The 14,807-nt window shown below is 41.8% G+C and overlaps 1 protein-coding gene across 21 annotated transcripts in view; it reads right to left on the bottom strand.

Moving 5' to 3' along the window:
• PCNT (pericentrin) overlaps positions 1–14,807 on the bottom strand; it is a 243,875-nt gene that overhangs the window by 88,248 nt on the left and 140,820 nt on the right. For 12 of the 21 annotated variants that reach the window (XM_065562243.1, XM_065562244.1, XM_065562253.1 and 9 more), the window contains 5 exons: positions 13,090–13,128; positions 9,020–9,249; positions 8,533–8,652; positions 7,747–7,767; positions 4,945–5,172 (listed from right to left, as the gene is read on the bottom strand). In XM_065562243.1, coding sequence (XP_065418315.1) covers positions 4,945–5,172; positions 7,747–7,767; positions 8,533–8,652; positions 9,020–9,249; positions 13,090–13,128 — 638 coding nt within the window. The remainder of the gene's footprint in view (positions 1–4,944; positions 5,173–7,746; positions 7,768–8,532; positions 8,653–9,019; positions 9,250–13,089; positions 13,129–14,807) is intronic. The other 9 variants (XM_065562246.1, XM_065562249.1, XM_065562255.1 and 6 more) reach the window with 4 other exon arrangements.

The raw sequence follows: 14,807 nt of genomic DNA, 5'->3' as shown, positions 1-14,807 counted from the left end.
GTTTTAAATAAAGGGGACGTGCTTATCAAATTCGAATGGATTCTTTCTATATTCATGACTTATGAGGCCTGCTCTCCAATTTCTACAATGCATACTATTCTGCATGTGCACAGAACACACGAACAGATGTGCAATCTCCAGTGTGAACAAAATATATTCTTTGTGCACAAAGTACACGATATACGATCATTTTGACAGCACATCCAGGAGTGCGTTTCAGCCTATGAAACAGCTTTATGACCATGTGTCTGTGCAATTATTACAACTAGCAAGTTATTTTCTGAAGTTAAATACTATTTCAGATTCATAGATATCAATCCCTGTAGTAAAATCTTAAGTTAAAAGACATTTTGGACCGTCTAGGACTCTAAGGCATGTTGCAGTAAATTGGTCACTCTAACTCAAGTCATTCAGACTACCAGTAGGACGCTTCACGTTTCCATGGATCAAAAAGAAACATATTTAATGAAAAGCTAGTATTTGAGAGCTTTTCATCCCACTTGTTACAGGTAGCCCCAAATGACATTTAGTGGCATCACCAAGGCCCCACTGTTCTCTGGCAAGCTGAACCTAAATTCTGTAGGAAGGCCACCTGATTTCTGCAACACTCCAGTGGAGCAGACCAGAAAGTCTACAGCAGCTTCAGGTGAATGCAAAGAGGGATTTTTTTTATGGATTTAAAATTAAATTAAATTTTAAATTAAAAATGAACAAAATCAAGTAGTATTGCTTGTGTTAATTATCTAACTATTAAATTCAATTTATTTTGTGCTGCTCCCAATTTTTCTATTTTGAACTTGCCACACATTTGCATTGACTATATATTTAACGTCATTGCAGAAAGTTGTCCAGGATAAGATGAGGTTTTGGTATTAACTAGGAAATACTTGGGGCATTTGGACTAGGAAGACAGGGGAGGTAAACTTGGAGGTTTGCCGTAACTTGGTAAACACTTCTATTGCAATGGCAACCCTCCATCTTGAAAGACGATGATGTGTTTGCCAAAGCAGTTCAGTTACTGTGTGTCATGATGCAGCATAGCAAGTGGCTTCAAAGTCTAATTCTTGAGTGACAGTCCTTGCCACAGATAATGCAGGCATAAAGCACAGGGCCAGAAGATAAAGCCAGTGCACTACTAGTTTGAGGCCTCCTGAGCTTTCCTCTTCACTTTCCTCTCTCTCTACTCCCACCCCCCAATCACCTCTCTTCAGCCTCTAACTCTCTGGTGCAGTGCAGCCCTCCAGCATAGCCTGTTGCTAGCTGCAACTTCCCAGTTTGTACCATCGATATTGAAAGTTTTCAAGTCCCTCTTTCAAATGTCCTTGAACCTCAGTTTAGGTCAGATGAGTAGTCTTGGAGCATCTGCAAGTTCTCCATCCTTTGGAACACGTCCATCCAATTCAGATGATCAAGACAATGGACATGTCTGTGTTTGAGAACTGTGATTTGACATGGCCATTCTGCCTTCTCAACTACTTCAATGTCAGGAACTTTGGTTTCCCATTTGATATTTAGAATACGGCAAACGTATGAATCTGGAGAAAAGCCTGTTGAGAGTCTTTGGGTTAAGTTTAGAAGCGAGAGCAACAAGGGTGATGTCATGGTGGGCATGTGCTATAGACCACCGGACCAGGAGGATGAAGTACACGAGGCTTTCTTCAGATAATTAACTGAAGTTTCCAGAACACAGGCCCTGGTTCTCATGAAGGACTTCAATCACCCTGACATCTGATGGGAGAGCAATACAGCAATGCAGAGACAATCCAGGAAGTTTTTGGAGAATGTTGGGGACAACTACTGGAGGAACCAACCAGGGGCTGTTCTCCTCTTGACCTACTGCTTTCAAACAGGGAAGACTTGGTAGGGGAAGTAGAAGTGGATGGCAACCTGGGCAGCAGTGACCATGAGATATTGAGTTCTGGATCCTCACAAAAGAAAGAAAGGAGAGTAGCAAAATACAGACCCTGGACTTCAGAAAAGCAGACTTTAACTCCCTTAGGGAACCGATGGGCAGGATCCTCTGGGAGGCTAATATGAGGGGGAAAAGGAGTCCAGGAAAGCTGGCTGTACTTTAAAGAAGCCTTACTGAGGGCGCAGGAACAAACCATCCCAATGTGCAGAAAGAATAGCAAATATGGCAACCTTGGCTTCACAGATAAATCTTCGGTGAGCTTAAACACAAAAAGGAAGCTTACAAGAAGTGGAAGCTTGGACAGATGAATAGGGAGAAGTATAAAACTATTGCTAGAGCATGCATGGGTATAATCAGGAAGCCCAAAACGCAACTGGAGTTGCAGCTAGCAAGGGATGTGAAGGGTATCAAGAAGGGTTTCTACAGGTACATCAGCAACAAGAAAAAGGACAAGGAAAGTGTGGGACCCTTACTGAAAGGGGAGGCAACCTAGTGACAGATGATGTGGAAAAAGCTGAAGTACTCAATGCTTTTTTTGCCTCGGTCTTCACAGACAAGGGCAGCTCCCACACCGATGGTCCTGGGCAACACAGTATGGGGAGGAGGTGAGCAGCCCTCAGTGGTGAAAGAACAGGTTAAGGACTATTTAGAAAAGCTGGATATGCCCAAGTCCATGGGTCCAGATCTAATGCAGCCAAGGGTGGTGAGGGAGTTGACTGACGTGATTGCAGAGCTATTGGCCATTACCTCTGAAAACTCGTGGCGATTGGGGGAGGTACTGGACGATTGGAAAAAGGCAAATATAGTGCCCATCTTTAAAAAAGGGAAGAAGGAGAACCCGGGGACCTACAGACCGGTCAGTCTAACCTCAGTCCCTGGAAAAATCATGGAGCGGGTCGTCAAGGAATCCATTTTGAAGCACTTGGAGGAGAGGAAGGTGATTAAGAACAGTCAACATGGATTTACCAAGGGCAAGTCATGCCTGACCAACCTGACTGCCTTCTATGATAACTGGTTCTGTGAATATGGGGAAAGCAGTGGACATGATATAGCTTGACTTTAGCAAAGCTTTTGATACAGTTTCCCACAGTATTCTTGCCAGCAAGTTAAAGACGTATGGATTGGATGAATGGACTATAAGGTGGATAGAAAGCTGGCTAGATCGTTGGACTCAATGGGTAGTGATCAATGGCTCAATGTCTATTTGGCAGCTGGTATCAAGCGGAGTGCCCCAGGGGTCGGTACTGGGGCCGGTTTTGTTCAACATTTTTATTAATGATCTGGATGATGGGATAGATTACACCATCAGCAAGTTCGCAGCTGACACTAAGCTGGGGGGAGAGGTAGATATGCTGGAGGGTAGGGATAGGGTCCTGAGTGACCTAGACAAATTGGAGGATTGGGCCAAGTGCAGAATCCAGCACTTAGGACAGGAGAATCCCATGCACCGCTACAGGCTGGCGACCGACTGGCTAAGCAGCAGTTCTGGAGAAAAGGACCTGGGGATTACAGTGGATGAGAAGTTGGATATGAGTCAGCAGTGTGCCCTTGTTGCCAAGAAGGCTTACGGCATATTGGGCTGCATTAGTAGGAGCATTCCCAGCAGATTGAGGGAAGTAATTATTCCCCTCTATTCGGCACTGGTGAGGCCACATTTGGAGTATTGCGTCCAGTTTTAGGCCCGCCACTACAAAAAGGATGTGGACAAACTGGAAAGAGTCCAGTGGAGGGCAATGAAAATTATCAGGGGGCTGGGGCACATGATTTATGAGGAAAAGTTGAGGGAACTGGACTTGTTTAGTCTGCAGAAGAGAAAAGTGAGGAGGTATTTGATTGCAGCCTTCAACTACCTGAAGAGGGGTTCCAAAGAGAATGGAGCATGGCTGTTCTCAGTGGTGGCAGATGACAGAATAAGGAACAATGGTCTCAAGTTGCAGTGGGGGAGGTCTAGATTGGATATTAGGAAACACTATTTCACTAGGAGGATGGTGAAGCACTGGAATGGGTTACCTAGGGAGGTGGTGGAATCTCCATCCTTAGAGGTTTTTAAGGCCCGGCATGATAAAGCCGTGGCTGGCATGATTTAGTTGGGGTTGGTCCTGCTTTGAGCAGGGGATTGGACTAGATACCTCCTGAGGTCTCTTCCAACCCTAATCTTCTATGAAAGATGGTGGGTATGGAAGGTGTTTAGCCTTCTTTCCTGCCTGCTGCAGGTGGTCCAAGTGTCACCACCATACAACAGCATGCCTGAAATGCACATCTGGTAGACCCATCTAATGTCAATTTCCTGTTATGTGCTAGGTCAGTTGGCCGAATGTGATGGCTTCTATTGATGATCTACAAAATGGAACATGAGGTCAGCTCACAATCTCTGTGAGCTGTGGCTGGCTCTGAAGAGCTAACAGTAGCAAAAGCAGTAAAATCTCTGGGTCTAAAGTAAGTAGACATGGCTCTGAATACACACTGTGAGAAGAGCTGTTGACTTCAGTAATACTAATTTTACATAGCATTTTTCAAAGTAAAACCACATGAGATCTACTGAGGAACAGTGCTGTATACGAGTTAGGTATTATTATGTAGTATTTAGTAGCACCTTCTCTAGCGCCTGTAGGAACAAAAGGAGTACATACTTCCCAATACATTTCTTGTGACTGCCAAAAATGATTCTTTGCAAATAGTGGGGGGGGTTTTCAGTTCTCAAAGCAAAAATTTGTTTCCAATTACCACTGTAATACTTGCCATTGATACAAGACACTAAGTGACATCTGATGGAAGAGACAAAGTGGGTGAGGTAATAGCTTTTTTTGGACCAATTTCTGTTGGTGAAACAGACAAGCTACACAGAGCTGTTCTTCAGGTCTGATGGAAGAACAGACACTGGACATCTATATCCATTACTCCCTGGCAGGGTAAGGCCAGGGCCTGGCATAACTTGACTAGTTAAAAATCCCATATGGAATTGTCAGCTATAATCCCTAAATTACCCTCCACTAGTACATTCCACTTAAAAAGAAAATCTTTAAAAGTATTACTTGTGTTAGTTCAGTTTCCCTTTTCTTCATTTTTTGCAGTTCTTGTTCCAAACGGCTGACAGTCTTTGAGGCCTCAGTATTGGTGTGCTCCAGCTCTCTAATCCGCGCTGCTAGCTCCTCTATTTCTTTATCTCGAACTGTAATTTCTCGGTACTTCTGCTCCTTTTCTAGTAACAGTTTATTGTAATCATCTGTTTTGTCTTTTATTTCTGCTTGCAAAGACTCTATCTACACAGCAAGACAAATATTACATAGATGCAACAAACAAACAAACAAAAAAGACATTAAATATTTCTACAGAAAGGAAATATTCACTCTGTGGCTAATCCTAAAAATAAATCATTATTGGCAGCCCCAGAATTTCACATTAGTCACCATTTGTTATCAGATACCACCTGAAAGCAAAACTAAAATAAAAAAAGGTAAAATTAGCCATCTGTAAATCTTGCTTTCTGAAGATGGTACCTCTTAAAAAGCTATAAATGTATTAGCTTAATATTTGCAGCGATCTAGAAAAACAGCAGCACATTAATATAACAAAAGGTCCTGAAAATGGAAGTACTATGGATCTGTTAAGAATAAAAACCAAATTATTAGGTTTTACTCTGAATTGTATATGGGCCCAATTAGGATTATTTAGTTTTAGCATATCTCCTTTGTGTTCCATAAACTATCACTCAAGTATCAATCATAACATAAGCCTGTTTTTATCTTACAGAAAAGCTTTTGAATAACATTTGCAAAAAATAGCAACACTTTCTCTAAGGCTGATTACGTTACAAAAATGTTGTCAAAATGATTTGGTTAATTCAAGAGGTTAGGACAGAGGTCCCTAAGCTGTGGGGTGCGCCCCTCTAAAGGGGCACAGAAGAACATTCAGGGAGCGCGGCTTGGGCCCAGGACAGCCCCCACGGGGTTCTGAGAGGGAGTGCCACACAGCTCTGCTCCTAGCCCTGGCCCCATCCCCAGCTGTGGCCCCAGCCTCGGCCCTCTTACCCCGGTCTGTGTCCCCCCTCTCCCTCACCCCAAAGTCACAGCCCCAGTCCCAGCTCCAAGGGGGGACGTGGATGGGGGAAAGTGGGGATACGAGGTAAAAAGTTTGGGGACCTCTTTTTCTGAGACATATCATTCTTATACTATAAATTTCTTTTTAAATGCTATGTTCCAGTAGCTCCATTGTTATGATGCTGACTATAAGGGAACAAACACTTCCACAACCTTCACTCTAATCCCAAACCCTGAGATGGTGGTTCTGATCACCAACTGGCAATTCTTTTTTTCACAAAATAGCCCTATTAGATATTCCCCTATTTTAGAAGGTGAGAAAGTGGGCAAGTGTGGATCTGTTACAGTGATTATGTTCAGAGAACAAGAACTTCAGGCCACTGGACTGTAGCGGAATTGTCTCATCCAATCACAGTGCATGTGTGCTACATATTCACTGACCTGCAGCCACTTGTTTTACTTCCAAATAATTGCATAGCAACTATCTACATCCTGGCACTTTGATCTGGTAATGATCACAAAACTCACTTCAGATTAACCACAAATATTGCCAGCTTAATTTCTCATCCTCTCCCATACCTTTTGCATTCAACCCTGATGCTCTTCCTTAGGAAGTCAAAAATAATCTACTAAACACTGAACTTTTTTTTTAATTAGGTTGCAAATGTTCAGAACAGCAAATAAATATAAGCTAATTTTTACAGGTCTCATTCCTTCCTCATCTCTACATGTGCCGTTTTATTAGTGCGTAAAAAAAACTGTTCAAAAACTTAATCTAACATCCTTGACAGTAAACAAGGGCATTTTCAAACTGCTACTAGAATGCTTGTCATTTTGCACACATCCCAGCTTCATTTCTTTTTATGATTTCCTTTTATGATCTTATGAGTACTCAAGACTTAAGTAGAGGCCAGACCAGAAACATGTCTTTGAAGGGGGGATACCCAATCCACACAAAAACAGCTTAAACTAAACAAGTTATTTGACCTTCAAACTTTAAACAAATATATGATTTAAGCTTCCATGGATTGGTCACCTTAAACTTTCCTCTACCCTTTGTTGACATCTGTTTATAAAACAGTCTATATACCTGTTGGCAAGATTTTCTAAATATATCAACATATCGGTGTTCTGTCTCGAACACTATGCCCAGGTAAAGGGAGAATGAAACAGCTAGAACTCCTAAGATGATAAACAGGAAGTAGAGCTACATTAAACTTTAGGACCCTATACAATGACGCTGACAAATTATTTGTCTGGTTGTCTGGAAAACTCCACTGTCCTGAGAGTTTAATTGTTTATAATGGGTTTATTCTTCTACCACATGACATTTAAAGGTTTAGAATTCTACAGACTTGATACAGATGAAGAGTTAGAAATAAAGTTAGTAACATGTACAACCATATAAACACAAAATATGTGAAAAGTGATGCCACAGATAGAACCGGACAGCTGAGGCATAGGGGAAATGATTCCATGCTACTTATTTCCCAAAAGTTCGTTTTCTTTTCACAGCATGTATTAGAACAAAAAATTGTTTTACAAGAGTAATTACATGAGGATGCATTTGATCAATAAAGCCAGAAAAGTAAAGTAGTTAGAAATAGGAAGTTAAATACAAAGCATTTTTTCTAGAGTAAGAGTTGGACAAAGCTAAACATGAATCCCAACATGTAATCAGTCTGAAGCAGATTTTACATTCGAGGAAGGCAAAAAAGGAAAGCAGATCTGAATAAGCAGAAGAAATTGAGGGGAAGGGAGAAAGGGCAGGGGGATGCTCATGCTATTTTTCCATACCTGGAGAGTCAATTCAAAGATCTGTAATGTTCATTTATGTGAGAGAAAAACAAAACAAAACAAAAATTAAACTTTTAAATTGAATACCAACTAACAAGCATCTGAAGAAAAAAAGAAAAAAGGCCAGATGCCATAATTTTTAGTGACAGTATTTTGCTCTCTCTAAATCAAACCAACCTGATATGTTGGCAACATTTTACTGTAATACACACATTCAAAAACACCATTTCCTGCAATCTCACTAACAAAACCAAAATTAAGACATGCTCCAACACTCATGCCACCAAAATTCAGCCAGTTTTAAGAAAAGGTTGATTAATTCAGTACTCTGGATTTCCTAAAATACTTGAGAAAATGATTATACTAAGGCCTGGTCCACACTAACCCCCCACTTCGGACTAAGGTATGCAAATTCAGCTACGTTAATAATGTAGCTGAATTTGAAGTACCTTAGTCCAAACTTACCGCAGGTCCAGACGCGGCAGGGAGGCTCCCCCGTCGATGCCGCGTACTCCTCTCGCCGAGCTGGAGTACCGGCGTTGACGGCAAGCACTTCCGGGATCGATCCGGGATTGATTTATCGCGTCTTAACCAGACGCGATAAATCGATACCAGAACATCGATTGCCTGCCGCCGGACCCTCCGGTAAGTGTAGACGTACCTTAAGTGTGATATTCAACAAACAAAGCAACCACAGATATCCAAATGTAAATCCACTTTCGGCAATTTACTAAATAAATATAATAAACTCAAACATACACAGTCACTACATGTGGTTCTACCTACCCCATATTGTCTGGGCTCTCCAGAAGTCTGGGATTTTCCTGACAGTTTTAACTGATCTTCTAGTTTCTGAATTTCTTGCTGAAACTCATCACGTTCATGTTCTCGCTCTATAGCTTGTTCCTGTAAGATGAAAAAAATTGTTTTTAATTTTTGCTATGAGGAAGCTGATGTTTGCATTTTCCTTTTTTCTTGCATTTGCTTGGCAGTTCTAGAAGCCAGGTAAGAATTTACAGGGACAATAGGAGATTATTATTTCAATTTACAAAACAAATGAACAGCAAAAACATGGAAAGAAAAAGCTAATTTCCATACTCCTATAGATCAGGAAACTTTTAAAAACAAACAATCATCCTTGGTTTTACAAGGAGAAACACAAAGGTCTTATTTTCGATAAAACCAAAACTATCCTGGAAGAGACTTATCACAAAATAGGAGGAAGTGTTTTTCCTCTCCAAAGCTGCAGAAATTGGGTGTTGAGCTTGCTTACATCCATGAACTGTCGTTGACTTCTAAGCTGTTTTTCAAGGACTTGAATTTGCTGCCTTAGATCAGTAACCTCCAATGACTTCTTTGCCAACTTCTGATTTTGATCCATCTGTTCTTCAAGTTCCACTTCCAAAACCTTCATCTGAGAGCGCAAGCTGGAATGGTCCTTCTCTGCCTGGCACTGCAGTTCTAACTTCTCTTTTGCTAAAAATTCTACTTCCTTTAGTAAACCTAAACACATACAGAATAGTAAGAGAGTTCGTCAGTCAGTCCAGACATATGCAAATCAAATGTTGTTTAAAATTATATTTTATGCATATAATACACACACGCACACACACCTCTGCAACACGTCAGCACCAAAGGGGAAATTTTCAAATACATAAAGAAGAGAGAGGCACCCAACTCCCCCACTGTGTCTTTGAAAATCTTCCCCATAGACAACAAAATAATTACATATGCAATATCAGCAATGTCCAGTGGAAATAAGTCATAGTTCATGATTACTTGATTAACCAATCTATGGCTACAAATTGAGCTTTCAACAAACAGGATATACTGTTTGGAGGATCCAAACTAGGATCCAAACTAAGATCCCAACATAAAGGCTTTTTGGAAAACATCAAATTAATTCTAACACTTATCTGGTTGTAAGTGACCTGAACACACAGATGAGAATCAGGAAGTCTAACTTTTAAATGTATTATGATTAAAAGGAGGGTGGTGAAAGAACTATTATTCTGCCTTTTAAATGTGCAATTTGTATCTTCATTATTTGCAAAAAAAGCTTTTCCTTACTGTAGCAAAGAGGTGTGGCCTCCCTCAGAGACTGGCAGCGAGGGTGGACCACACCCACCTGGTGCACGGAACCAGGAAGTTGACGCCACCACTCCAGAAGCAGAGAGGCGGGACAGGAACAGGAAGCATAAAAGGTGGGCCTGTAGCTCACTTGAAGAGGAGCCGCCGAGGGAGGCAGATGCTTCCAGCTCACCGTTGGAACTGGAGTCCGCGGAAGACTTCTGCTGCCCTGAGGACACCTCCCAGGGACCAGGTTTGCCAGACACGCCCGACGCTGAGGAGCTGCTGGGATTGCCACTGGCAGTATACCCTGAGGAGACGGAGGACGACTCCAGGGTTCAGGTACACGTGAGGGGGAGTGTAGGAACCAGCCAGGGGAACCAGATGACCATCTAGCTGTGGGGCCGCCATAAAAGAGACAGTCAGCGTGTTGCAGGTGGATTCCACGCTGACCCAGTGGCAGACCATTCTGCCGCTGTTAGGGCCCTGAGCTGGAACACCGTGGAGTTGGGCAGGCCTGCATCCCTGTCCCCACCACCACCACCACCACCACCCTCCTTAGACCAAAAGGCCTGCTTTTGTCTGTTGCCCACCAGACCCAGGACAACAGACTGGGGGGTATTCGCCCTGACGGAGCACCTAGACTTAACCCAGGCTGGTGCCCCTGACTGTTTGCTGGGTGCTTAATCCCTGTCCTGAGCCCCACAGACTGTAGGTAGTGCTCGCCCTTGCACGAGGGGGCCAGTGCACTAGATTGCAAGGCGCCCCGGCTTGCCCAAAGGCCTGGGCCCCTGAACTGTCCCTAACTACAGTACCCCGCTTGACGGCTGGAACCCTAGACTGTTTGGGGGTCTGCCTCGTCTACAGGCTTGGGCCCCCAGAATCATTCACTCTCTCCCAACTGAGGACTGGGTCCGCAAGACTGCTAACTTCCCCCTTTGATAGACTACTACTCCAGGGGGGTGACAGCAAAGAGGTGTGGCCTCTGTCAGAGATTGGCAGCGAGGGAGGGCCACACACCCCTAGACACCTCTACAATTACCAACATCTAGAAATTCACTGAGGCAAGAGGATTCAGTAGATAGTGTTGTCACCTTTTAACTGTTTTCAGATTTGTAAGTGCCCACAGTAGAGTTTTGAAATAGATTTAAATGAAAAACAGAAAAATTTCAGCCACCAAATGTCAGATTCATACTTCTCAAGGAAGAGTTTGAAAAAACTGGTGGACACAGCAATTTTATCCCCGCCATATCGTGAGTAACAATGGAGAATGAACTATATATTTTAACTGATGAGTAGCTGAGTCTTTTTAGCTTTAAAATGAGTTTTACTGCCATCTGTGGAACAAAAAAACTGCTTAAATGAGAATTTGAAATTTAAAAAAAAATTCTGACGACCTACCTTCTATTCAAAAAAGCCAGTATCTGTATGGAATCTAATTAGGCCCATAAACTATGTAGAATGGGAAATTTGTTGCCAAAACTTAATATCTGATTGTGCATTAATGCAAGGTCAGTAACTGTACTCTGCTTTGACAGTCTTGTTATTTTTCTCTCCTTTTGGTGTTACATAGCAGTCTGATTCTCAAAATGTATAGGTATATAATTAAAGGTAACACTAACAGATTGTCAGGTCACTGATTTGACTCTGAGTAGAGAATCAAATTGAAATTGTTCAATGCTAGCTCAAGTCATGCAATCCCTCTTGAGTGACTCAAAAATCACATTAGAAACTGCTATGGTAGATTCCATTAGGAAGCTCATTTTTCACATCAACGTAACACAGCTTTGTTGGCTCGTCCAAAAATAATAATAAAAAACGTAAGTGAAATCCAGTATGATTTTTATACAAATACCCAGCACTACAAACAGTAATTCCAAACAAGAGGAAGAGTACTATTTTAAATTTTAAAATATTTGATTTGTTAAATTAGAAAAAATAAAAAAGGAAACGTTATAGCTTCACACTCCTAGTATACGTAGCTTGTTAGGCCTTTAACAGTTAACTTCTACAATAGCTGGAGTTTAACTAGATGGTGAATTTTAAAACCCAATCCTGTTTACGTATCACAGCCAGACTCTCAATCATGCCACAGGATCAGATTTAAGGACAAGGGCCTAGTAGGCATGTGAGGGTAAGTCTACACTACGCAAAAAAAAAAAAAAAAAAATCCCATAGTAGCATTTGAGAGAGAGCTGGAAGACATGTGGGAGCTGGACAAACAAAAGGAATGGAGCTGCAGCAGTTGGAGAGAGAGCTCAGCACTGCCCTCTCCCTATATCCTAGACTGTGATCTGGCCAGATAATCCCACCTCAGCTGCCTGAAAAATGCAGCCCCCCAACTCATGTCCTTCCCCCACAAGCCTAGAGCCGTCCTAGCATGCACAAGTATCCCAGGATATACATTTTGGGGCTTCTCAGAAGAAAAGCATTGCTCCTCTTAATTTATCAGAGCCATATGTTCATTACACACACAACCATGTATAGAGAAAGCAGTATGGCTGCACTTTTGAGCTAACTCAAAAATTCTTATTTGCATATAAAAGCAAAACTTCTGTTTGCATTTACTTTAGCATTTGACTTCAATAGTCATTTAAAACCATTTGTCTCCCTTATTTTTCTATTCATTCCTTCCTCTGAGAATCCTTTTCCCCCCTCGATCTTTTCCACTATTTCCCTTCAGATTTATTTTTCCTCCTCTATCAATTTCCCCTGTATGTTCTTTCAAGAGAACTCGTCCTTCCCTTTAGTCCATTCTTACCTTTCTCCTGTCCTCCTCCTCCCCATTCCTACTCTCTCTTCGTTCTGCCACCACAATACTCCTTCCAGTTCCTTCAATTCTCTTTCATTCACCATCTCTAGGTCTCCTGTACTTGGTGTTGCTACATTTTAAGAATACATTTACCCTCTAAGAAGCCCAGTGCCACACAATTAGAACCTCATAGCAGATTTATAAAACATTTTTGTCTGCTCAAAACAACAATTTTTGTTGCTTATAATTGCACTGTGGAATTTAAGACTGACATCAACAGACTGATATCATTTAATAAATATCAATTAATGAATTAAGTTTTTAACATAATTCAAGTTTAGTGATTTTTGTTAAATTGTGAAAGTAATGTCTTAAACATGTCCACAATATTAATAATAATTTATTAAATTAACTAATAATTTATTGGGCATAGTTCTGAAGTACTATTCCTCTTTGTTAGATTAAATTCAAAGTCATTAATTAATCCACATCATTTCTCATGAAATCACACTGTTACAAACCTGAATCTTCCTTTTTTGCTATGTTAGCAACAGGAACTCCTATGAATAGAAACACGTACAAGACAAAAATAGGACATTTTGATTCATTCCATCTTCCAGATCACTAATGAATTTAACACAGAATAGGGATAATGCCAAACTTTGTAACATTCCTAAAGGTAACCTGTCTCAATGTGGAGAAGTAGTAGCTAATCATATATGCTGACCATGCATTACTGTTTTTATATAGCCCATTTTGGGTACAATTTTGCCAGGCACCTGGCCATCTCTTTACTGAGGTCCTGTATCTACTGAATTCTTTCATTTGGCAATTCTTCCCCAAAGCTTCATGTGTTTCTTACTTTTTTTCCTTGCTAAGTACTCAGAGCTCCTTTAACCTCTAAATCAGTCGTACACTGAAAAGCACTACAGAGACTCTAAAATAACTGGACAGTGATATCCTGACATTCCATTATTTCCAGTGGGACACATGACTCAAAGCCATAACCACCTGGCAACATAAAGATCACAAAACAACATCAGTGTGTCCTGATATGATTATTTTGTCTCTCTCTGTGGATGTCTGAAACTCTGTCATCCTACATATGGCAGAAAATATTGTTTCTCCTTTCTCTCTTCCCCCCCTTTCTAGAAGCACTGGTCGGGGCAAATATTCTGGTGGACCTTATGTTGTAATCAGTCCATTGCTTGCTCATGACAAACAGTGAGAGCTCAGCAGAGGCCTGTGAAGTCTACGAGTAGAGCAAGTTAGTGTCACAGCCACCACAGGTTATTTTCACTACTCAAGTCTTAGATTTTCCTCTAAAGATATAATTATCTTTCCTCAGGCTAATACCATTTCTGAGATTTTGATACAGTGCCTCCGTATCAGCTAATAGAGACAAAACATCAAGATTTTTGATGGCATCATCCTGTGAGAGGAATGTAGGGTTGCAGGAGCCAGAGAGTAGGGAAGAGCCATGGGGACAGGGCAGAGGGAGACAGGAGATGGAGTGGGTGGATAGGAGCGGAAGGGATAGGTGTCAAGAGACAGAGGTTGGAGTGGTGGATAGGAGTAGCATAGGAGGAGAAAGGCAGGAACCAGAACAAGGGGTTGGATAGGAGCAGAGGGGGGAGGGGGCAGGTGGTAAATAGAAGAGGAGAGGTGCAGAGCCTGAAGGTTTGGAGGCAAACGGGAGCAGAGAGGAACAGGGATTTTGGGGGGAGGGTGGATACTCGGGACAGAATAGTCTAAAGAATGCCTGAAATTGAACCCAGTAGCCCTGAGACTCTCCATTCCTCTGCTGTGAGCAAATAGCTGTCTAGTTGTCTAGACTCCAGATCATTAAAGCCTCCTCCTAGTTGTCCCTCCTAGATTGCTTTCCCCAGGGGTTTTGACTCACTGAATTCTAGTCCGTAGGGAGTTTATAGCAGATGCCCATTACAATTTATCCTGCATCTTTAATTATTTTAGCCTTATCCAAGTTATTTAACTACTTCCTGCATTTTCAGTCTATTTCCTTGGTACTGTAGTGGTGTTCTAGAGCTTGTCTACGCTACCACGTGGGATCGATCTAAGATACGCAACTTCAGCTATGTGAATAGCGTAGCTGAAGTCGACATACTTAGATCTATTTACCACGGTGTCTTCACTGCAGTAAGTCCACAGCTGACGCTCTCCCGTTGACTCCGCTTACGCGCCTCATTCTGGTGGAGTACCGGCGTCGACAGGAGAGAGC

The sequence above is a fragment of the Chrysemys picta genome, chromosome 11 (assembly GCF_011386835.1).
Source record: "Chrysemys picta bellii isolate R12L10 chromosome 11, ASM1138683v2, whole genome shotgun sequence".
Classification (NCBI taxonomy): Eukaryota; Metazoa; Chordata; order Testudines; family Emydidae; genus Chrysemys; species Chrysemys picta.
The sequence above is the reverse complement of the archived record's forward strand: the minus strand, read 5'-3'. Positions and strand labels throughout refer to the sequence as shown.